General features: G+C 50.8%; 1 protein-coding gene across 1 annotated transcript in view; it reads left to right on the forward strand.

Annotated features, from left to right (window-relative positions):
• LOC119111150 (homeotic protein ultrabithorax) overlaps positions 1 to 24,072 on the forward strand; it is a 112,941-nt gene that overhangs the window by 39,407 nt on the left and 49,462 nt on the right. The window contains exons 2-3 of the mRNA XM_037234979.1: positions 5,362 to 5,397; positions 6,012 to 6,293. Of these exons, the coding sequence (XP_037090874.1) occupies positions 5,362 to 5,397; positions 6,012 to 6,293 (318 nt within the window). The remainder of the gene's footprint in view (positions 1 to 5,361; positions 5,398 to 6,011; positions 6,294 to 24,072) is intronic.

Consider the following 24,072-nt stretch of genomic DNA (forward strand, 5'->3'; position numbering starts at 1 on the left):
ATGAAACGCTGCGATCATGAGGACACGGCTGTCGCATGCTCCCTTCCCTTGGGCTTCATGCGGAGGCCAAAACTTGACAGAATTCTTCCTCCACGAAGAGAAAACGCCTTGGAAAAATAAGCAAGCTAGATGAAGAGGAAGTTGCCAGCTATAACTGTCGTCCTACTGGACTCAATGCGATTTTCTGGCAGTCCCAAGCACTGAGAATGGGCCCAGCTGAGATTAGGCCTACCGAAAAGTAGTCATTTAGCTGAATATTGTGACACTGTGATATAACTTGCCGTCGAATGGCATCTTTCCGTTTTCCAGGAGCCTTCTCTCTTAGCTGCCACAACTTTACCATCTTTTGTCCTGGGCATATGGCTACTGGAAAGCAAGTATCAACTGATAGCGTTTCCAGTGTTGCGGCGTCTTAGTTCCTAGAGTTACGGCGGAACACAAAACCAAACACGGGAAATCTTTTATGAGTCCAAGCTGTGTTGTCTACATAATGCTTTACATGGGATCATTGCATCTTCTTCTCATTCCAAGAAAATAAAGGCGAGGAAGCCTTTCTGCTAGCCTGATATCACTCAGTGCTTGGTAGATCCGGCGGAGACCCCTCAAACTACGTTCGATCCTATGCTCAGTGTTTCCTGACGTACACTTTCGATCATAGATTCAGGTTGACATGAGCGGTAGCTACGCAGGTTACGTAAGGTGCGTAGTTACAGTGGTTTTGGTGACCTGGCCTCATTTAAATAAATTAAACCAGGCGGTACATTAGATCACAGAATCCCACGTGAACCAAATGATGGTCCGGTCGCGGAAATTTCTGGCCTGGTTGGTAACTGGACACGTCCCGGTCTAGCAAGTTCACGGAGCCCTAGGCATCTGACCTTTCCAGGCGCGTTTCCGTGGGCATAGTTTTGAACATGGCTGGGGACTTCGTCCGTTGAATCAACCCGTTGTTGTTGAAGCTTTCTAACCACCAAAGCTATTTAAAGCTCCTTGCCAGGCCCCGCCAATTTGAGGCAGTTCCAAGAAGAGCATTTTCATGGCACCCTTGAAAAGCCTCTAAGTGGGTGGCTAAGTGGGTCGTTAACTACACACAGACACACAGACACATCCACATCATCCATCGTGTGAAAGAGGACCAGCTCACATAACAACTGACTTCAGCGAAGCTTTCCGACACCGTCGACCTCCTTTTCAAGTCGCGTTAAAACGATCCTGCGACCCAATGAGCATAGGACATCGACCATAACCGAATGGAGGCTATCAGCCGTAAGTGCAGTAGGCATATGTGATGAAATTGCACTGAAGACGACCGCCGACCGATAACGAAACTGCCACTAGCCAGGCTATGCATGTACAAGTAGGGAACGTTGCTTGGCCGGCGCAAACTGTCCGATAGCTTGTAAGTCGAAGACCTGCGGCCGTTCGTGTCGTCAGCGCAGAATTGTTGCGGTGGCGGAACCCTGCACAAATTGGAAAAATCGATGGATCCATAATTAATGCACGGATTGAGCAGAACTTGATCGGGACAGCTGAAATCGACACGAATTGGGATTGTATTGAATTCGAGAGCCGATTTCCAGAATGGAGATGGGTGGACTAAAAACACGACTGGGTTTTCAAGAAGCGACGACTTGGCCGCTGGTGTCTTTCTTTCACAGCGTGTGTTTCGCCAAGATGAAACGTGGCAGATATGCCAGGTTTGCATCTCGAAATATAACAAGGCCGGGTTTTCCGGCCGGCCACAAGTAATACGCACGTTCTGTTTGAGGTCACACGCGGCGAAGTTTTAATTTTGAATGAATCTCGAATGATAGCTGAATGATTTAACCCCTTCTCAATACGCTCTTGTGAAAGTTCACAATAATGTTCTTGCCGGAGACCCGGACACTTCACAACATTTTGTTCGTTTACAACTTATTTTGAATTGTGATGGTTAATATCGTGCTTCAATTTCCGCATGCTGTGGCCCAACCAGTCTCACGCATGGCTCGTTATATTATATACAATATTTTCAGGTACTTCTCTCCAAAACACATTTTCTTGGGAGCTCCCACCCAACACATTCATATTGAAATGAGCGACCCGCTGATTCAAAGACCGAAAGATACCTCTAGATCGCACATCCCCAGCACGTATAGATATGTTGGCTTCAATGCTATTGACCACGTAACAAGTCAGGCCAAAAATTCCGTTTCTTAAAAATTTAGTAACATTTAGCTTAAGATAGGCATTTTTTTCTCAGTCAACGATTTAGAAATTTAGGGAGGTATTTGATCGCTTGCGCATACATTTACATTCAGCGTGATAATGCGGCTAGACTATTAACACGCTGGACGTCATTTCGTGCCTCGCATCCAACAGCATCTCGCTTCAAGTGGCTTCAAAATTGTGGACATATGTTCAAAAGCTTCCATGCTCTTCGCAAAGTTGTCTCTGTCACATACTACGGAATGCACAGATATATGAACTACCAACCCTACATGAAACCAACCGTTCACATGTTGTTTGTTACAAGCGATATTGACACCTTACGTCATACTCGATCGGATTTCTAGCAAGGGTCTCTTGTTGGATCTGCTGGACGGTGTTAGTACAGGGTGCTGCCAAAATGAGCATCGTCCTTTGAGCTAGTGACGCACTTTTGTTTTGTGATACCTAGCTTTACAACCGTAGTGACACAACCTTGACGACAGCCCTAAAATCATGGCGGTTGTGTCGTGAAAGGCCATTGGACTCGAACTGCCTCGTAAAATTCGTGGAAAGACTCGAGCCAGCGCAGTTTAACTCAGCTCAATCCAGTACCCATGTAAAAAATTGGCATCAGTTGGCACAAGGTCATGCGCACCGATAAAAGCATGCTACAAACCCAGCCATTAAATGCTAGTTTGCATTTTAATTGTGCATGGTAGTCTGCTTATCTAAGTGAACGCACTTGTTTTAGGCTGCGAAACCAGTGGTGGAAAAATATGCGGACCAGAGATTTGGCTACGACTTAAGCCGCACGCAAAACGCATCTTATTTAAATTTGGAGTGGTTTACAACCTTATCAAACAAACCCGTCTGAACCGACCATGACGCCCCAGTAAGCTCGTGAGAATCAATCACTGACATTATACTAAAGGGTAAAAAGGTAAAAACCCGTAAACAGAGCAATGCCCAATGAACTTAAATCGCGTCCGTTTATATTTAGGGCGCAATGAAAAGATCTACTTTGCATGTGTCAGAAGCCAAAACAACCAAATGAAATAAGTGGAAGAAGTTTCGAAAAAGTGCATCCATTCGGTCATCCATCGTTTAATTTGCTCATGCGTTCCACTACAACTTTAGTAATAAACTTCATCAAAAAGAAAACATGACCGAAAAGTATATTTCAAGTACACTTTTCTAGCATTCGCTCTTCTCGGTTAGGCTTCACGACATGGTAAATATCGGTGACGTAATGACAACCACTCCGTGAATGAATGAATGGCGAATAAGGCTTCATCCTCATCGCTATGCAGTCGCCTGGCTAAGACGATGCGGGGCCACCTTATGCAGTCGTCATGCTTGCTTTATTGGGGACATGAGTGGCGTTTGTCTCAGACAACTGAAATTTTATGCATGCACATAGATCGGTGGCAGTTTTCCCTCTTGTCATGTCCTCCGTCGCATAACACGTAAAGTTTTGTTTTAACTAACCGAAATAACGTATGGTTGTTTTTGAACTGACCTACCGCTTGGCCATAAAGTGCGCTGCCGTTGAGGAAACACAGTTATATCTCCCTCTTTTTTACAATAAGCCAAAGAAGAGAATATCCCGTACTTTATTGGTCAGAGTGACACATTTAGAGTGCGTAGTTAGTGAATGTACCAGATGGTACCAAGGTCACTGCTGTTTTGTTTTAATCTCCAGCATGAGATTACACTCTTTATTTTTGCCCAATTGAAATGAAACGCCCCGAACAGCTGCATTTGACACTATTTTGTTGAATCGGACGGTTCTGAGTGTCTGGGCTGCCATATTCGGCTCCACAATCTACCAAAAGCCGTGTCGACCGTAATGCGATTCCAAATGAGACGCATGAATGATGACGATGGCTCGTCACAACACATCGCAGACTGTGTATTCCCTCCATCATCAACAGCAATAACTTTTGACCAGGCGTTGAAAGGAGAAGCATTGATGCTGCCGCGAAAATATCCTCCGGCTTGCATGATTCAATCAAAGCCTGATTGCATATGCTTGAGGTTAATGAATATGCAAACGATCAGATGAAGGTGATAAGGCGTGCTGATTTTGCCGAAACAAGGTTCGTCAGGTGTTCGAAATGTGTGCATTACAACCTGGCCATAAGTGCCCGGGCGGCCGACGCTGCATGCATCCTTGTTCTGTAGCCCGCCTCCTCGCGGCTCTCAGATCCAATCACACCGGATGGAGAGTGTCAAATGTGGTCATTCCGATCACTCTCCGCACGATAGGTCGTCTGAATTTCGTCTGCAGGGCTGTCGTGATTTTTCGCTGACGTCGACAATTTTTTCAAAGTGTCAGCTAAGATTACTTTGTCCGTTGACTTCCCCTCCTCTTAAGATTGCCTTTGTATACATGATTGCATCTGTACAAGGTGTCGACTCTCGACCAAATACGTACAGTTCAATTTAAGCCAGACCAGATATTTGAAGCGGATTTGGTGCGCAAAAAAGCTTACATAGGTCTCCGACGATATTCGATCTCTTTGTACCTTCAACTTTGCATGAGCAAAAGATCGCAAGGCCCCGCCCCGTTATCTGGCTGGCGCTTAGGTTGCAGGGAATACCAAACAGGCCTCGCTCCAAGAACTCAGCGGCCGAAAATGAATGATGGTGCCCAGATAATTTGGATGATGTATGTGAGAAGATGACCGCTTTAACAGTTCACAAGTATAGTCCCAGTATGATGATGCAGAATGCATGAGCACGCAAGCGTCACAAAGCTAATCGAGCGCTTGCATTTCAGTTTCCTGTTATGCCCCGGCCTTTGAATACGGATCTTGTTCTCGGAAAGGCCTCAATCATTCTTACCTTGTATGTGATTCGCAATCATTGTGAATGCCACCGTGTCATATCGTGTTCTGTTCAGATTTTAGGTGCCTCGATGGATTATTGTCGTAAGGCTCGCGAAGGAATTCCTCTAGTTCAATACTGGTTAGGTATCACAAAAATCTCGATGTCATTACCTGTCCCGGTAACATAGATAGTTATTAAGTGATGCGCGCAAAATACCGGATACGGGTTTGAACGACTGATCTGTTTGTTCAAGGCACCTAATATCTAGACATGTAGAACAGCTGGGTCTATAGCTGTATTGTGTAACATGACTAAAGTTCTATCGTTTCTCATTTTCAGCTTCGGAGCGTGCCAATTACCCAGCCTGGCTGCAAAGTAAGCATTCTTCATTAGCATTACACCCCTCTTCCTGGATATATGTACATCAGCACGTGTTTTACCCCGCTACTACCCCACCCTTGCTGCGACCCCCGACCCCCAGTTATCCGCCCATCTCCTTCTAGCGCCACCCATCACAGGGTCGACTCCTGACAAATTGGGCCACCAGCGCACGTAATGTTTCATTACTTGTGTAAGCCCTGCTGACGTTTATGTTTCATTTCACCCCTATTTCTACCCTTTACGACCCATTTCAATAATCGGAACAACATACCTCCTTCTACCAGCGGCTCAAAAGATGTGCCTCCCGCCACCTAGTGAGCGTTGAATGAACCTTAGGTATATGTGACGACCACCGGTGGTGGCGCCACCTGCTCCGCTTCGACAGACTCCAACCTGGACAAAGTGAGCAGAATTGAGCGCCTTTCATCCCTGAATTGAGCAGAAACACCTTTAAACACCTGAGGTATGTTCGTTACAGCTAGTGGTACCTTCTCCAGCGCTTTTCCAGCATCCTTCCGCTACATTAGATGATTCGATGACTGAACAATACCCTCGACGTCCTCGTGCTGGCGCTGCCCTGACCCGAGCTTTTCTTTCTGTGCCCTCAGGTCACGGTCCACACGGACTGCGGCGGCGGGGTCGACAGACGTACACCCGCTACCAGACGCTAGAGCTGGAGAAGGAGTTCCACACCAACCACTACCTGACCCGCCGGCGCCGGATAGAGATGGCGCACCAGCTCTGCCTGACAGAGCGCCAGATCAAGATCTGGTTCCAGAACCGGCGCATGAAGCTGAAGAAGGAGATCCAGGCCATCAAGGAGCTGAACGAGCAGGAGAAGCAGTCGCAGGCGTCCAAGATGGCGGCGGGCATGGCGAACAGTGGCGGAGGCGGCGGCGGCGGCGGTGCCGGCGCCGGCGGTGGCGGCGGGGAGAAGGCGCCGCAGCAGGCTGTCATCAACAATGCGACCGCCATGCAGCAGCCCTCCAGCGCCAACCCCAACCCCAGCGCGGCGGGTGGGACGCCCACCCCCAATCAAGTCGCCAAGTAAACGATAATGTTCTTTCTGCATTTTAAAGGTGAGTCCGTGGGAGGTAATCCCGATGTCAAGGCTCGCGTGGTGGAGGTAATCCCGACGTCAAGGCTCGCGCGGTGGAGGTAATCCCGACGTCAAGGCTCGCGTGGTGATGGTAATCCTGACGTCAAGGCTCGCGTGGTGGAGGTAATCCCGACGTCAAGGCTTATGTGGTGGAGGCAGAGCACAGCTTTCTTGGTGGCCGCGTGCCGTGTGTGCAGTTCTAATGCTACTTGCAACCACTTTGGATTGGGTGCTGTGAGATTCAAGGCCGGCTAGTTGAACCTTAAGGAAAAGAAGGCACCACGTGGCGTAATTGTCCCGTATTAACTGAAAATATTCAGCTTTTGTGTAAATGGCCTCATTCAGCACCACAATCCCAGCACAAAATTTCGTTTGCACTGGTTAGACATGGGCTAATACTCTCTAGCTTAGGTGATGCAAGTCATCACTACCATGATTGTAACGCTGAGCGCCCAGGTGAATATTGAGACCTTTTTGCTATTCTGCTGGGCACACCGGCCTCCTCAGCTAGCAACAAAAGGCCTGTTAGCCTATTGACTTACGGTCACTTACGAGCTGGCGTCTGCTTCGGTCCAAATCACGGAGTCAGAACACGTCCTCAGTCCCCAGTCAACCGCCAACATTCCAGCGCATTTTGAAATTATTTATGCGACCTCTCGTCCCCTTCAAACCCTTGTGCAACAAAGCCACCGAACACGTGTAGCGTTTTCGCATGGCTAGTGCCTTGCTCCCGCTTGGTGGTAGCTCCATCCACATAGATAGGTTATGCTACGCTTTCGTTGGAACAAGGTGCTTGTTCGGATATGTGCATGTCACGAGTGCCTGTCATGACGTTGCCATGCACCCTTCATGGCAAGCAGTGCCCCTCTCCACACTCCTGATCCTTAAGCCGGATTATCTCAACCTGTCCTCTGCCGCCGACACAGGGCGGCAGATCGATCGAAGATCACTCCGACCTCTATGTCCAGTCATAGCGCACTGCCACAGCCTGCGCCTTGCTGTTCCTCCCCCAGGCACCCCTCTATAAGTTCTGGGCCCACGACAACGATCTCCCCCTTTACCACTCCTCTGTGATAAACAACCCTTGTGACGAGCCGCTGCCTCTCAGAGCCTTCGCCATCACAACGGGCATCCGCCCACTGCACCCTCCATGTGTCCAGGTCCCCTCAGCTGACGACCCCACCTCCCGTCCGTCCCCTTATGTAAGCCCACCCGCTGCCGGAACGCCTTTCCCGTCACAGGTCACTCCTACAGAGCCCCCTTCCCCCCGCCCCTGTTCGAGCCATCTCCCTGTACCGGGTCACCCCTCACCGAATGCCCCCCTAACTTCCGTCGCCCTGTGCCGGTTCGCATCCTGTCGGGGCCACCCCCATACGTCGCCCCACTCCCCATCGGAGCCCCTGCGAGGCGCACCGTCGGCCCGCGCCTCCGCCGCCCGGCGCCGCGGCCGGCACGCGGCGGAATTCGAGCATGCCGCGCTGGCGCAGCGGCCCGCCAGCACCACGCGACCGACGCGCACGAATATCATACAAAGGCGGGGCCTGGCTGGCACTACTTCCAACATGGCCGCCACTCGTCGGCGCGCGGCCGCGGCGGCAAGTCGCCGCCGCCCGGCCGGCGCTGGCTGACGTCGGCGGGCGGCCGGTCGGCGGCGCGCGGTGGCCGGCCGGGCTGCCGCCGCCCGCGGCATGTGTGGGCGGTGGTAGAGGGACTGGGCTGCCTCGGTAGTGCCAGGGGCTTAAGCGTAAGGGTACGGAATATTCAGCCCGCGACTTGCGGTCGACGGTGTGATGCGAACGGTGGCATTACTTGCGAGGCGTTTGACGATTATCTTGTGTCTGGGTATGAGTAGAGCAGAGCGTAGAATGGGATGTGGGGTTAAAATTTGAGGCATCATCGCTTGGAGTCGTATATGAAATGCGAAATCCGCTTAAATCGTCAAATAGCTGCGGAATAATGTTTCAGGGAGATTGCATTGCCAGCTGGCGCAGGATCAATATTTGATGGCCCGTTAGCAAGGTTTTACCACATGCTACGAAGAGATATTTGGAAGTAATACCAATATTGTTTAGTTTTAACGATAAAATAAAGCTTTGTCACTGCAATGGTTTGATGCAGATACACATATATGTTATATATATATATATATATATATATATATATATATATATATCGAGAGATGCTAGGAGTTAGGGACACATATTGTCCCAGGCCAGAATGGAGTGCGGATGGCAACGCTGTCAAGCCGTTGCCGTGCATGTGCTTGTACTCCTGGTCTAAATGTCATCACATCATCACAAAACCATGCACTTAACATATATTCTCTGTGGTACTTTTTCATGTAGCCTGCATGTTCAAAAGACAACACTGTGCCTAACTATTATGCATCCGTTATGCCTCAGCGTCGTCTTGGTCCCTGATACTTTTGCTGCATGGCGAACATCTCCCAATTTCATGCATTTCAATCAATGCGCACGGTGAAATCGCCTCAAACCAACAGCCAGGGGTTGGAGTTCGCTTGAATCGTATCCATTCCCGTTGTCTTAACGTTAATGTCATAGAGGAGAATAATCTGGTATCTTTATAGACTGGCATTCACGATTACATTCGGGTATGACACGCCGCCAAACTCATTTGATAACTCATAATTCAATCACTTACATCCACGTTGAGCTTTTGGTGCGTGCCCTGCAACTTATTCAACATTCGATCTGTAGGTGCCGGGCAAAATAACCAAATATGTGGGCGTAGGTTGTCGTACATCCTGTGGTCAGCGTTCACAGACGGCTCGTGGCGAACGCTATCAGGCGATAACGATGAGAATGGCGAAGATTATCACATAGGATCCGCACCGTCGTAAATGCAATGAGCACTGCTAGCCATAAATCGCGCATCCGCGTTGTTTGTCTTTTTGTGAGACACTAACGGTTTCTATCTCATTCGCCCTTCCTGCCACAGCAATTTAGCACGCCCAACAATGGAAACATATACCTTTAAAATCGGATCTTAATTTTCCTAGGCGGCCCATGGGAGATAGCTCCTGAATTGTAGCAGCCTAAATGCCGTCTGCGATTGACATTAGCGTACTCAACCCCAGCCCGAAGAATGCACTGCACGCAAGTGCTACGCCACCTGTTGAAGACGGCATGCGGAGCAGGACGTCTCTTTTACTTATGCCTCTCATACAATAACGTGCCAGCGATGCTAGGTTTCATGGCCTTTAGAGAACGACCTCGCCGCGTCATTTGGTGCCATTCTTTACTGCACGACACTGGAAACCTCGTCATCTGAGCCGATATAATACGGGCAATGTTGGACTAGTTTTATACTCGAGCAATCCGCCTTATTTTCCCCGTCCCGTCTCATCTTGTATTCTCACACGCCTCGTCGCACTGCGTCAGCCATGAGTCCACCGGAAGTCAGCCGTCAGCCACGAGTCAGCCTGACTCCGCCGTGGCGAGGAGTCCCGCCCGGGGAGCGGCATAGACTCCGGGTCACCGCACGGACGAGTCCCAGTGACGGGGATAATCCACGATGGTCGCGGTATGGCGTTGTTTCCCCATAATGTCGTTAACTGCGGCCTCGTCCCTGTTCCCCGGCTGAACCCCGCAGCTCTTAAATGGTCCGTCAGGGCCGGAAGGGGTCCCGCCTAACGAAGCTGAAAATGCAACCGAGCAGTGCTAAGGTTGAGTGACATTAGCATGCTGTACACGGCTTCTGTGCGCTATCAGGGCTGTTGAGTCGGTTTCCATACAGACCTGAACTTAATCGACCATATTCGTCACAGCTCAAGCTGACGCGTTTAGCGCACGACAGGTTGAGTCGGTGCTACATCCGGTAGACTTCCTTTCACATGGCCGCTGGGCTGGCGAATGTTTATCGGCTTGCAGCTGGGTCGTCCTCTTTGCAAGTACAAACAAAGATAGGACGTAATTACAAACTAAGATATGTAGTCCATAAATATCTATCCCTGCCTCACTACATATTTCACCAAGCGATGGCCATGTGTAGCTAGTTATAAACTGTGGTCGCAAATGCAAAATTATGAGGATGCCGCAAATTATGTCATAATGCGAGGACCTGCCGCCCACAGCATACAAATAGCGGGCGGTGTGTACTTGTCACCAGGGCCTGGGAAATAACGGCCGCAGAGAAGTCATTGACACAAACTCTGGCTCGACGCCGGTTGGGAAGAATCAGACACTTAGGGCCGATGGTCCCTCGCGCCGGTGTCTTGTCGTTTTCGGGGCCATGTCAGGGAAGGGGCTTCGGCGCCGACCGCACAAAGAGCGTTGGCGTTGTTTGGGGAGGCAAATGAAATATGATTTTATCTGCATCGCAAGCCCATAACTCTCCGAGGCCGAACGTCTTGGCACAAACTTTACGACTTTCCCAGTTATAACAATCCCCCTGATCTACTCAGCCCATTCGTCATGTTGATTAGATGCAGCTGACAGATTCTTTGTGAGGCTGATCAATACTGGAAACGTTTCCATGGCAACTGGGCGTCAGATTCGAGCGCCAAAATGCGGCAGCACCCGTCGGCCGAGGCTGCGCTTTGCGTCGGAGGCGACAGAGGGTGACAACGTCGCCGTCGACGGGGCCGTCACGGCCGGCGCGCCCGCAGTTTGTGAGACAAATCCCTGCCGCCGTCGCGTCACCGCTGCCCGACGCGGTCGCACGTGTCAGCCACGGCTCGGCGCCGTTAACGGGCCGCGCCTCGGTGCCAGCGGCGCTGGCGGCGCGCCGCGCTGCGTCGCGTCCGGCGCGCGGGCCGCGACGCGACGCGACGCAACGCGACGCCGAGCCGCGGCGCTCCGCCCGCACGGCAGTGCCGCCGCCGCCGTGTCTCCATTAGAGCAATTGACACAGATTCGGGGTGGCGTAGATCAGTCGCGCCGTTTTACGGCGCCTTTATGGCGTGTTTCTTTATCTGGGGCCGGCGCGATGCCGTGAAAGGGTCGCCGGGCGCGGACGGGGTCGGCCGGCCGGCCGCGCCGCCCGCCCGCCCGCCCGTCGGCTCTTAAAATTAGCCAGACGGCCCATAAAAATTGTCCTCCAGTCGGGCCGAGAAGCGGGCGCCCGCGACCGGCCGAGCGGTGCCGTCGCGCACAGGCGCCCGGCGGAAGGGGTGGGTTCCCAGGCGAGCGTCGCAGCGATGACGTCCGCCTCCGGATGGCTGCGACGTGTCCGGGGAGGCTGGTCCGCGCGCTGAAAGGGTTCGGTGACCTCGTTTCCGTGGGAAGGCGGGAAGCCCGCGCGGGTCACGCCACCCACCTGAACTAATGCGTCCTGCCGAGAGCATGTCGTCAGGCGCAGTCGCAACAGCCGCACGACCGTCTTCACGTATGCAAAGCGTTCTCCATGCGTGCCTAGGTCGTGGCATATTATGCATGCCGAATGCCAGCCATGCTAATGTGCGGTTTCGCTGTGCTGTGATAGCTATCTCCAAATTATCTATGGAATTTCTGGCTGCATACGTTTCTTAGTAGCCATCAAGGTATGTTCAGGCATAGCAGCCGCTGTCTTGAGCAGGATAGATTTCCATGGACATCGACATGGAACGTAGCTGCTACATTACCCTCTCCCATGACTCATTTCCTTTGACTCGTTCCAATAAGCACTGGCGGTGGGGACATGCACATGTGGTTTCATGACCGATCAAATGGCGGAAACTGGAAGGAACGGAACAAACCTGATGTCAAACTTCGCCAGGCTTCTCCCGGGAAAACGGTTGCGCCCAAATCGACGCCAGCTGTGGATGGATTGCGCGACTCAGCAGACTTTGTCATTCAGTGTGTTGAAAGGGCTTCCTCAGTGTCTTGGTTTCTTTAGTTTCGTTTCGAGGGTTCTTCGCTTTTTGATTGCGTTCTTGTGCTATCGTTAGCGCAATATGCGTGAAGACTTATGCAATTTTCCCCGAAGGCCGACAAACGGATGTACTTGGTTGCGGAGTCACACCTGTCTTAAAATAAGCGTGTTATAACAGCATTTTAAAATTTATACTACATTTTAGCTTCCTGAAAAGAAAACCATAACCTTTGTCTAATGCGCGAGCAGTTTCCTGTGGTTTTCGAACCAAGGCATGCCCGAGAGCCTTTGTCGATGGTGAGAGATCCTCGCCAATCTGGTGCCTGACATGAATACATAATTCAGTCATTTGTCGCGGCAATATACTGTTATCCAAAGTCAGAAACTACTCGTTTTCGCCCCAAAATTGAGAAGATTTCGATCCGTGTGCTTGAACGGCCCGCCTAATGTGACATTTTCCCCATGTAGCCTGCTGAAGGTGAAGAACGCCTTACGCACATTAGAAGTGAGCACACACAAACAGCCGTGCAGCAGCGTCCCAAAGCCCGTCCCAAACAGCCGTCGCCCTCCGATTTTAGGCGGTCGCCTTACACAACCTTTATTGCGCTCTCACCGCGCCGGCTGGACGCCGAATCGGCCCCAGGAGTCGCACCCCCTCCCCTCGCCACACGCCGCCGCCCGTCTCCCCACCCCAGACCGCAGGTGGGCCGGATTCAGGCGGCCATGCCGCGCGGGATCGTCTCCGCGTGCGGCCTGCGGGCCGTCGGCCGGACCTGCCGGCTCCGGCTTTGGACCGGTCCGGCTCCGGCTTCGGCCGCGGCTCCGATATCACGGCCGATATGCGGCCGCCATAACTCCGGCTGGACGCCGCGTGCCTCGCGAAGATGCACCGGTAATGTATGCGGCGCGCGCGGACGGTGACGGCCGGCGTTCCCGGCCGGCCGCCCCGGCGCGAGCAATGACGTGCTCGGCCCAGAGCCGCCCTGCCGCCTAATGACTTACTCTGGTGCAAGCCTGCTTTGTTTTGTCGGCAGTAATGCGGGCGGCGCGAATGGTCTGCCGCTCATAATTGCCGGCGGATGATGGTGTTTAGAGCGGCGGCCGGCGGCGGCCGCGCACGACGCTCGCGGCTCTCAGCCAATCACGACGCGCGCCGGCGCACAGACAGTGCGTTTGGCTGGAAGCGAACATGCGTCGAGACCTTGGAACATCATCATGCAGATTGGCAGTAACGAGGTTTTGATCAATGAAGTGCATCAACTGCGCATAATTAAGCCAAAGATCCTTTGTTAGAGCCGCCCCGGTAGTTGCCTTACCTGGTGTCGCGGATTGACTTACGATGCGAGCACCGACCTTGTATTACTGTCGGTGGCAAAGCGTTCACAAAGGCTCATTGTTGGCTTAATTGTTCGGAACATACAAAGCAAGTAGAAATCCATAATTCCCACATTTTGCGTCGATGGGCATGTACCAGAATGAGTACCTTCGCCGAGTTTTGCGACATTAGCCTGTTCTTAAGGACATTGATGCTCTCAGAAATGGGCTATTGCCTTCTGAACTGAACGATTACCCGATGTTCATAGCAGCTCGACCCAGTAGTTTGAAGCTGAGTGTTGAGAGTCTGTCCGGTTTGGTCTGAAAATGTGACTCGACTATCATCTGAAAGTAAATTTCGATGTCAATCGTTCAGGTTTTATCGCATTATTTCATAACACTATCACATTTTACAGTGTCTACTAGCTTACATTTCATTCGATATAATACATAAAGTGTACTTTTTCATTGGGTGGATAGATGATGAAGGGACAGTCGCAGGAAGAAAGTGTGCCAAAACCAGTTCTGACGTCGTCCAGAAGTTCTTCCGAGTTCTTCCATTCGTCACCAATGTGTTAATGTTAAGCATTCTTGGAAAGCGTGGTAACCATGACACCCACGGTACATCCTCCTCCCCCCCCCCCCCCCCACCTGTTTCTTTACTTGGGGCCAGAGATAAGCGCTCCTACAAGAGCATTGAGTGGGGTCCTGACATTCTAAACCTGTGAAGGGCCCAACTCTGGCAGCAGTCGGTGTTTCTGGTGGACAATGCACGACCAAGCTGACCATTACCTGCACTGGTGATTGCTATTTTGCGTAAAACATAGCCACCATCTGTCCTGAACCTATATTACAGCTGTTTTACTTGCTTCCGTCAAACGTAGGACGTTTTGGACTCCTTCTTAGGTGCGTTCGTACTCACTGGCACCTTCCGCAAGCGCAGGGAGCCCTACCCTTTTCTGGCTTGCAAATATCTCCCATACAAGCATTTGCGGTCGGGAGGATATCCGCTTCAGTCTCACTTCGACCAGAAACGATGCATGACGCATGCCCACAAAGTAGTCCTTGAGTTGCATCAGCAAAGGTAGACATTGCCGAATGCCAAGACAATTAAAAGGCAGGGGAAGGTCAGGCTCACGCAACAGTACATACAACGAGATATGAGCTGTTCATGCTCGGAGGGTTTGGTGCCATCATGTGGAACCGAAGCCTCATAGGTGTTAATAGTTGTTCTCAAGACATTTCGAGATAACGTTAATTCCTTTCAAGGCAGTAAACAGCTTGTCTCTCCCTCCCTTGTCTATATTTCTACGTCATTGAAAGGGCGTATGTTTCTGTGCCACTCCTGGCCTAGGCCACTGCTTATACATTGTTTAGAAAACCACACCATGATATTTAGTTCTACCACAGCATTCGCTGCTTTGTCTAATACGCTAGCTACCATTAGCATTCCTACGTGGAGAACCGACCGGGCACTCGACAGATAATTGTAGACTTACAATTATCTGAGGCAGATAACTGTAGGACATGCGCCCAAACACTACGAGAATGAGTCCCCGCATTCAGCGGTTATTATTTTCAATTCAAAATGTAGCACGCGTAAATCAAACAAAATGTTACCAACCACTTGAAAATGTGTTGGATGCGAGAGACGAGGCTGTGTATGACCGCAGGTCACCATCACTTGTGCACTCAGATCTCGCTCTCCAGGAAGGTCGGAGCGGCCCGGTCGGGGTCGGCGCTGGGTCCGGGTCGCGTCGCAGCCTGTAGACATTGCAGACACGCACCGGCGCGTGCCACGCGCTCGCGCCCGTAAATCGGCCCTCATTAACCAATGCTGGCAGATATTATCGCCCGAGTTCACAGCGCGCATTACAACTACCTGCGTAAATCACCCTAATTCGCATAGCGCATCTGAAATTCGGCCACCAAGGCGGGAGCCGGGTCGATAGGTGTGCTGGCCGGAGGCCGCCACTAAGTCCCCACTGCGTCTTCGTCGGGCCAATCCTGTGTATTAGCATCGACGCTAGCTGGCAGCCATTCCAGACGTGGCCGGCTCCGCACGCGAAATCTGATCAGCGTCTCCGGTGCGGATGTTCGCGTTAACTTTAGCACGCTGGGATAGGGCAGTCGTGGCGCACAGGAGCACCGATAAATGTGTTCCCCCTGCTGTTGATTTTCAAGTGCACTCTCAACAGGTCTGTTTACAAATGCTGCTCCATTTATGTAACGAGATGTAAACAGGAGGGAAAAAGGCCAAAAGCCAAATGCTGTGGCAATTGGGGAGTCTGGGGCTACCCTAATTTGCGACAGACATCACCTGAGTCGTTCCGTTAAGGCCATGAGCATCATATGCATGGGCAAAGAAATACTCTCAATGCATGTCGCGTATGATTGCCGTTAGCATGTTGGGCAGCGTGTGATGTTACAAGAAGTCCTTCATCCCGATAATATATTCCCTTGTTTGCATACACATAAATCAAAGTATTTGAGGCAGGCCTTCACAGCAGCGATAGGCCGCCCTTACGCCCGCGTGCCCCCTCAGCGAGATGAAGGAGCAGGCAGCATGCGCGAGCAGGCGGTGGAGGGAGGTCAGAGCCTTGTTTCCGGGCCCTGCCGACATTTCATACGGCCTGCTATGATTTATGACTGATTGTTTTACAAACCACAGGCGTGAGCGTTCATCGAAATGGGGCGATCTTCGTCAGAAATGAAGAAGCATGTGGGCATGGCCGTTTTGGTATGCCAGCCGCGGGCCGACTCTGCCGAAAACAACGGCAAGGCTGGATTGCCTGGCGCCGACTCGTATCTTCGGGCGGGCAGTGCGCTCAACTTGTGTGCGGATCGAGGTAAAATGGACGCTCCATCTCAAGCGTGCGGCGTTTGTGGAATATTTCGCCTGTGTGGGCGATCGCTTGGGCCGCCTAGATCGATGGGAGCGCCTTCTGACGCAGGAAGCGGCGTGATTTATGCAATCAGAACCAATATCGCCCCACTACCGGCGCCATATTTATTTTCCTCAGCGGACGCGGCCATTTCTCTTCGTTTCGACGGCAGCGTCGTCGTCGAACGGCGAAATCCCTGCAGAACCGTCGATCAGTTGCGGCTATTATGATTTCGACGAATTAAAAATGATGTGCGGTCGCGTAGAGCGACAAATCACCGAGCCCTGATGTGGGCTATGGACTTAGATGTCGAAAACTGTTCATATTGTGTGGTTGGGCGCCACGTTCATGCTTACGTGATCGCTGCATTCTTCAACACACAGCATTTTGTCATCCAGCACGACATATGCGCATCGATCCCAGGTTGCGAGAACACTTGATGACGTCAAAACACTTCCTGACTTGTGAGCGTTTGGATCCCTCAAGTCATAATGGCGCCCAACGAGCCGACATAGTGGGTAACAAGACCACGCATTTAGCATTTTGTACGCATGTAACGTGTCGATTTAGTGTCAAAAGCTTGGCAGCATAACATTAAGGTCGCATAAGGCCATAAGCTGATGAGACCAAAATGCGAAATGAAACAAGTTTATCCTTATTAGGACGTTTACTTTGGCGAGTGGAATTTTCTCTCCTGGACACTTGTCATCGGAAGATCGCTGTCACTTAAGGCCAGTATCGTGATAGTGCATGGGGTGGTCAGTGTTATTTACCAAAAGAACCTATCCTGACATAAAAATGAAGTTGGGAACGCGTAGAAAAATTCCGTGGATCCGACACCAGCTAGCATCATCTCCATTGGCCGGACCTGATAGCGCTGCTATGAGCGGTAACTCAAAATTCGGGCAGGAAAAACTGCAGAAAGCAGACAGATATGTCTTCCGTTTCTAACTAGGTTTCCTTCACACGCCACATGGAGACACGCAAAGAAGCCATTGGATGACGAAACTGGTGAAGGCTGGAAAGCTGCAAAAGCCGGATTAAAAGCCATTGCTGTCCTGTTGCGCCTGTAGCACTTGTCCTTGCTGCAGCCTTTCCTTGATTTAGGGACAGACAGTGCCTGTAATTGCCTATTTTGGCCGGACCGGACGTATTTTGCATCCATTAACAGTCAAGAGGCGCGTTAGCTTTCGTCTCTGGCACTTCCAACGTGGACAGGCCGGAGGTAAATAAATCACCGCTCACATATAATTCAGCTGAGTGTCAAATGCAACAACATTATTTGCGATACACTCCATCTATAATCATACCTGAATGATGCCAGCACTCAGCTTGCTTAAAGGTGGGTCTTTTCTGCAGCTTTAGAGCACTGATTTGCAATATCGCGTCATCACATATCGCGATTTGTAATAGCACTAGCCGACGTAACAACTCACCGCCGTGTGAAGAGAAAGGTGCAGAAATAGCCGGGCAGAGTTGTCCTGAAGAGAATGCCTTCTAGGAAGGCTTATGGAGCAGTTCAAATAACCGTCCCAAATTGCATTTGTTGTTCAACTGCTGCCTTTCGTAAATATTTTGCCTTTTACTATGCAGAGCAGCGTCTCAGTCCATATCGTTTGTTGCTATAGCGGAGCCTTGCTGTTATCCACCCCTGACGATTCGTATGAATCTTTGCGGCCTTTAACAAACATATGTTTGCTTAAATCAACCAAGATATGCGTCTGGCAAGAAACACTAAAAACGTGGCATATGCCCTTGTCAGTGTTCTGGAGCCTGAAGTCATTCCACATGTGCAGTACAGTGTTGGCCACTGTATACACAACTAAACGCCTTGCGCTGGGAGCGTATTATTCCAATAACGGTATTTCATATCATGGAGCAACGCTGGGAGCCAAATCAGAATACTTGCTCGACTTGCATGCAACCGACAAAATGATTCAAAGCTCCGCTGCAATCATTAAGTGTACAATGCTAAAGCTGTTTTCAGTTATTGCTTTTCGGTCCGAATTATGACTTACTTTTATTTAATCGGTTGAGCTGCTCATGAACTCGTATGGTAAATTTATAGCCATAAGCCAAGAATGGTGCTGTTGTTGTGACAACAAGACAGTGTCGTTGTCGAATGTCTTAAGCAATGGTTTATTGTTCTTTTTTCGTTTTTGGTCACAATGAGACCAAAACACAAAAAACCGTGAGCATAGATGCATAACGCAAACCTCAGATATCGCCTAATACGTTGTGTGCAAGAAATTTGCCTTAGTCGTATGTGATGATGTTTCGCGGCTCAGTAAATTTAAATGTGTTTGGTTACAAGCCATGGTACAGATTGACCTGCGTGTTTAGCTCAGCATTAGTTGCCTTTCACTAAACCAGCGTGACGGCGTGACCTATTCAGCGATAAGCTTAATTACGAAAACAACATCCAGTAGCTAATTCATGTACAACACACTATAATTGCGTCGCGTAATGATAATCTTTACTTTGGCTCGGCTGCATCAAATCATTACCAGCGACAACGATTTATCAATGTTATTTCGTATCATCGCGTTAAGACGCCATTTCGAGCGCAAGGAAAGAGCTGTGCTCGATCAGTGTAGAAAAATAGAAGCGTGGAAGAAAGCGAGCCAATCTTCCTCCGAGCACCCGAGTCGCCTTCCTCCTTTCTTCCCTCAGTCGCTCCCCTCGCCGGGAACAAACGAGAGTCACCTGCCGCGCTTCACAGCCGCTTGTCTCTGGCTGCTGATGCGGAGAAATTTCGGCGCTGCGCGCGCGGCGGCCGTTCCGATTCGCGAGCGGCGCGGCCGGAGCGGCGGTCATCAGACAAGCGGGCCGCATCTGAGCTGATTCCCAGCGCCCCGCCGTCCGATTGGTTTATTTCGCCGGCGCACAGGAGATTCGTCTCTGTCGGGCCGCCGCAGTAAATACAATTACGACGCCAAACGGAGATGGATTACCGACGGGAAAACAGACGGCACCGGCGAATGCATCTCTCAGGTGGAAATTCGAGCTCGAAATCCGACCGCCGAGCCGGAATTTGGTGCAGGGTGGTGCAGTGAGCGCCGAGCCGCCGTGAGCTTAGCTCGAGGCGGGTCGTCGAGGCGTGATGCTCATGCGAGGTGGGTGTCCAGTTACGCGAATTGTACATAAATTCGCGGCTCGCCGCTGAGATTATAAATGCACTGTAGGCACGCAGCTTCCTTTCAAGATCAAAAGCCTGGCATATTGCATTTTCAGCGAAAATTTCTCGCGCCACGCTTTTAATTACAACATTAATCTTGCTTGCTCTGGACTATAGATAAACTCAATACAGATTGTAATTTATCCTGCGAATGGAACTATAAATCGGCTTTAATCCCATAAAAATGAAATAGTGATGAGCATTCTGGAATGTCTGAATAACCACGGGAAAAGTTGAGCCGAAAATCCGTCCCGTATGGCCTGGCTAGATTACCGCGAGAACTGGAGCATTATCCTGCGCCTGTGAGATACATCTCAGACCACCGGATCAGCTGCATTTGTCATCGAGCACCGTATGATGAAGACACGACGCCGTCTCGCATGAAAGCGCTCCGGCTCGCAGCTGCACTCACCCTGACCTGCTGAGAGAGAGAGAGCCCTGTGCGGCGCGGGGCCTGGTGTCCTGCAGCGTCCGGTGTCCCGCGGTCAGGAGAGCCCCTGAGCTCCTGAGGTCAGGAGACAGTGTCCCGTGGTCAGGAGAGCTCCTGAGCTCCCGCGGTCAGGAGATGGTGTCCCGCTGTCAGGGAAGCTCCTGGGCTCGCGCGTCCTGGCGCCGCGCGCGCGCCGCTGCGGTCCGCACGGCGCGCCGGTCACCTCCGATAGCCGTCCTCGAATAACTGTTTGTTTGTCCATCGGCCGGCGATAGTAGCCACGATCTGGAGAAGGATTTTACAGCCCCAAATAACCTTTTGCTTTTGTAGGCTGTCGGCGCGACTTTATGGCCTGCCGAACAAGGCCACGGTAACGGCTGGCATGTGGGCGCGGAGCGACCGGAATCGGCAGGCGGTGCCAACACGCGTAGGACTCGTCCGCCCCCGTGCCGAACCAGCCTGCTGTACCTCCTGCAGCGAGTTGCAGGAGATGCCTGCTTGCGATGCATGGTATGAGTCAGTGCAATCGCTCCTGTTGCTCTGTGTGGTGGTGCCGATTGAGCGTTGCGTCACCAGTGCAAGCATGTCACTGCCACTCAGTTATGAACGATGACTCCATCAATGAATGAGTGCTCTTCGTGATTCACAGTTCTGTTCAATGTGATAAATCTATGCAGGTTGCAAAATATTGGACCGATGGAATTGAGCCCCACTTTTTAAACTCGAGTCTTTCAGGTCGAAGGTGCCTATTCTGGGTTCATCTACCGTGATGTCTAGTCCACGTATTCATTGCAAAAGGTTTTGTGGGTACGTGTCCGAAGATGGCACGCTCCTTTTAACTACGCAGAAGAAGTTCATCTAGATTTGCTTGTCTTACCATTCGATAACATTTCATTGCAACGCTGCACTGCTGTAATGTTGTCACGGCAGTTCACTGCCGTGGTAACATGCTCCTTGGATGGATCTTTCGGCAATACTGCTAGTAGTTTGACTTGGGAACCCGTCGTTGCATTGCGTGCTCAAAGCACATAGTTTTCGAGTAAAAGGAAATACAAGCGAATCAAATTAAGTAGACCAGTGCTGCGTTACTGTGTTTTGAACACACTGATTTAAGGCAAACCTGAAAGCGACACGACTCCATACTTGTGGATGCATTTGGACTGGTGGGGATAATGGGCTTGGAGACACCGTTCTTGAGGCCTCATCGCGCTGAGAACAGTCACAGCATCAGCCTGAACGGTATTGGCATTTTCATTACCTTTTTTGCAGTCATTTCACACCTTCGCGCTGAGAGCATAGAACGCCTCCCCACAGTGTTTGCAATGGAGCGGGAACCCTGACCAGTCCAGTGCCGTTTCATTCATCACCGGCACAATATGGGACCAATCATCTATAATCCCTGCTATGGAGTTATCATCGGCCATCTGCGATGCTGCATCGACCCTGATCGATAACGTTGTGGCGGCGATTTATTCTTTTGGAGGTGGAGTGGCGCGCCGCCGCCGCCGCGGCCTCCTGGTATTATTATCTCATTCTAGGGAGTGGCCAAACTTGCGGCGCGGCCCTCGCCGTATGATGTATTGCTTTATTACGCCGCCGTCAACGATTTATGGGATCTTATCTGAAGCTAAGAAGAAAAATACCCCGAGAAAATGGTCGGCTGTGTGGACTGCCTATGGCCTGGGGAGGACGCACTGCGTGTAGCAGATGCTCGGGCTTCCGGCGCTTGTGCCGTCGTGTGGCTAATGGAATGCATGGTTTGAGGAAGTCGTAATTGCTTATACGTGATTGCGTTTCCAGGATAGATAACTAATGAGACCTGTAGCATTTATGACAAGCAATATTGAGACAAAGTTGTGGGCTGACAATTTAAAGACCTCATAGCTTCTCAACTGAATTGATGGAACTTAAATTGTCTACGCTTCTGCATTTCTTTTTTTGTACGCATTTTACAAACATGTTGCTGTTTGGTGTGCATCTCATGGATAATGTGGTGGGTCATCCAAACAAATTTCCGTTCTCCGTGGTATGCAGTGGCATGATGTAACGGTCTCACGCGCCTGTAGCCTCTCAGTTTTGCATAGCTGCGTGGTGGGCTATTTGCGATTAGATCTGGTTAGTTTAGAGGCGGGTTGAAAAACAGACCCCGCGCCCTCGCAAATGAATATACCGTGTATCCAAATAATCAGTGGTGCATTAGCAGATTACTCCCATATCTGCTTCAAATTCGGTGCTGTTTTCTTGACACAGTCTATTTGCAAATGCATCAACAAAATTAAATCCATCCTAATGCACCTTCAGCGCATTTGAATTAGATTGGCAGCTTTAATTAAGTGAGCAGGGACGTTGTCTATCTGAAATACATTCCCGCCGCCTTTGGCGCTCAGCCGTCGCTCTCTGCAGCAATGGGCTCTGATGCTGCTCCTTCAGCGTTCTTCCCGCTGCAGCTCCTCTATTGTGTGTTTAAAACCATTCAGAGCCCATAGTTTCCCGAAATTTTAATGTTGTTTCTTTAGATTGCTTTCGGTGCCCAGGGGGGCCGTTTCATATATTGCTCCCGGCCCATACGTCACCGGTAGACTCAAAGATAATTCCTCTCGGGTAATTTATGGCTCCTCAGGTAGTTTCGAACAGCGCTGCGCGCTGAGAAAGGCTCCAGAAGTAAGAAATTCTCCTATGTTTGCAATACTTATTAACGCACGATTCTCTGGGGAGCAATAACCGAGGATGAATTCTCCTCGCTCGAGTTTACAGGAGCGTGCATGGATTTTCAGCCCATGCATCTGAGCGGAGTGTGCTAGCAGTCCTGTGATTCCTCCAGCTACGAGACTGTGAATTCCTTTGTCCGTTTGGTGTTGTCATACACTGCTTCCGTTTGCATGTGTGCATTCAAGCAATGGTGTGTGGACTGTGGTGCAATTCCTAAAGAACTTCGGCGTTAAGAGCTATTTTAATGAAAAGCCACTGTCTTTCCTGATCCGGCATTGATTCTCCCAGATAAGACCAGACCTCAATTTCCGATTGCAAAAGACTCTAGCAGACTCAAACACAACATCTACGGCTCCACGGCATGGCCGTGACTGATAAGAGGGATGCGGCGCATAATTAGGATTGGATGGAAATCGTGAGCCGCAGCCGACGCCCGTCTATCTTTCCCACCCCGAGAACGAATTTGCATGCCACGTTTTTTGTCCGTGTGATTAGCCACAAATTGGAAATGGCTGGCCTGCGCCCGCCAGCCCCGCCGATCCCGGAGACCATTCTGCCGAGACATTTGGGAGAATTCGCCGTGCGATGCGGCCGGGCCGGGCCGGCGGCGTGTCCGTCCCGTCAGTGCCGGCAGTTTATCAAGTTACGGCCGTCGCAGTTGGAGACAATTAAAGGCCTCATAATGGCCGCACATCAACTTGTCGTTATCTTGAATCGGCCGGCCACGATAAATGTGAGAAACAATTAGGAGGTCCTTCAGCGGCGGGCTGCCAGCGACGAGCCGGGTGGCCCTCCTCGTCGGCAAGTCTTCCACAGCCACCGACATAAATCGGGCGCCACCACCGAGAAAAAGGCTGACTTTCAATGAACTCCATAAAGGGGATTGATGGCATGCATTTTGCATGGTTTTCGGCTCGAGGAATATCATTATGCCGCAAAGTCGTGGCCGTGTGGGTCGAAACTGGCCGACAACAGCTTTGGAACGGTACGCGTCACTGTTTCAGACACTTGATTTGCCGTCTGGAAGTCGACAAAATTGTCACATCGTCTTCCTTTTGTACGTGCACGGCTTTGTTTGTCCTTGAATCACGTCTAATTCATTCACATTTGGTGGAGGCCGTGTCCTGGGCATGTCTGGCGCTGTTATTGTCTTGGCTCTAAGGGTCAAACGTGAGCTTAATTGCAAGATCATTATCTTCCTTCTAATAAGCATTTCATTACTTCATTTGAAAGCCGATGTAAC

The sequence above is a fragment of the Pollicipes pollicipes genome, unplaced genomic scaffold (genome assembly GCF_011947565.3).
Source record: "Pollicipes pollicipes isolate AB1234 unplaced genomic scaffold, Ppol_2.1 Scaffold_7261;HRSCAF=8764_pilon_pilon_pilon, whole genome shotgun sequence".
Lineage (NCBI taxonomy): Eukaryota > Metazoa > Arthropoda > Thecostraca > Pollicipedomorpha > Pollicipedidae > Pollicipes > Pollicipes pollicipes.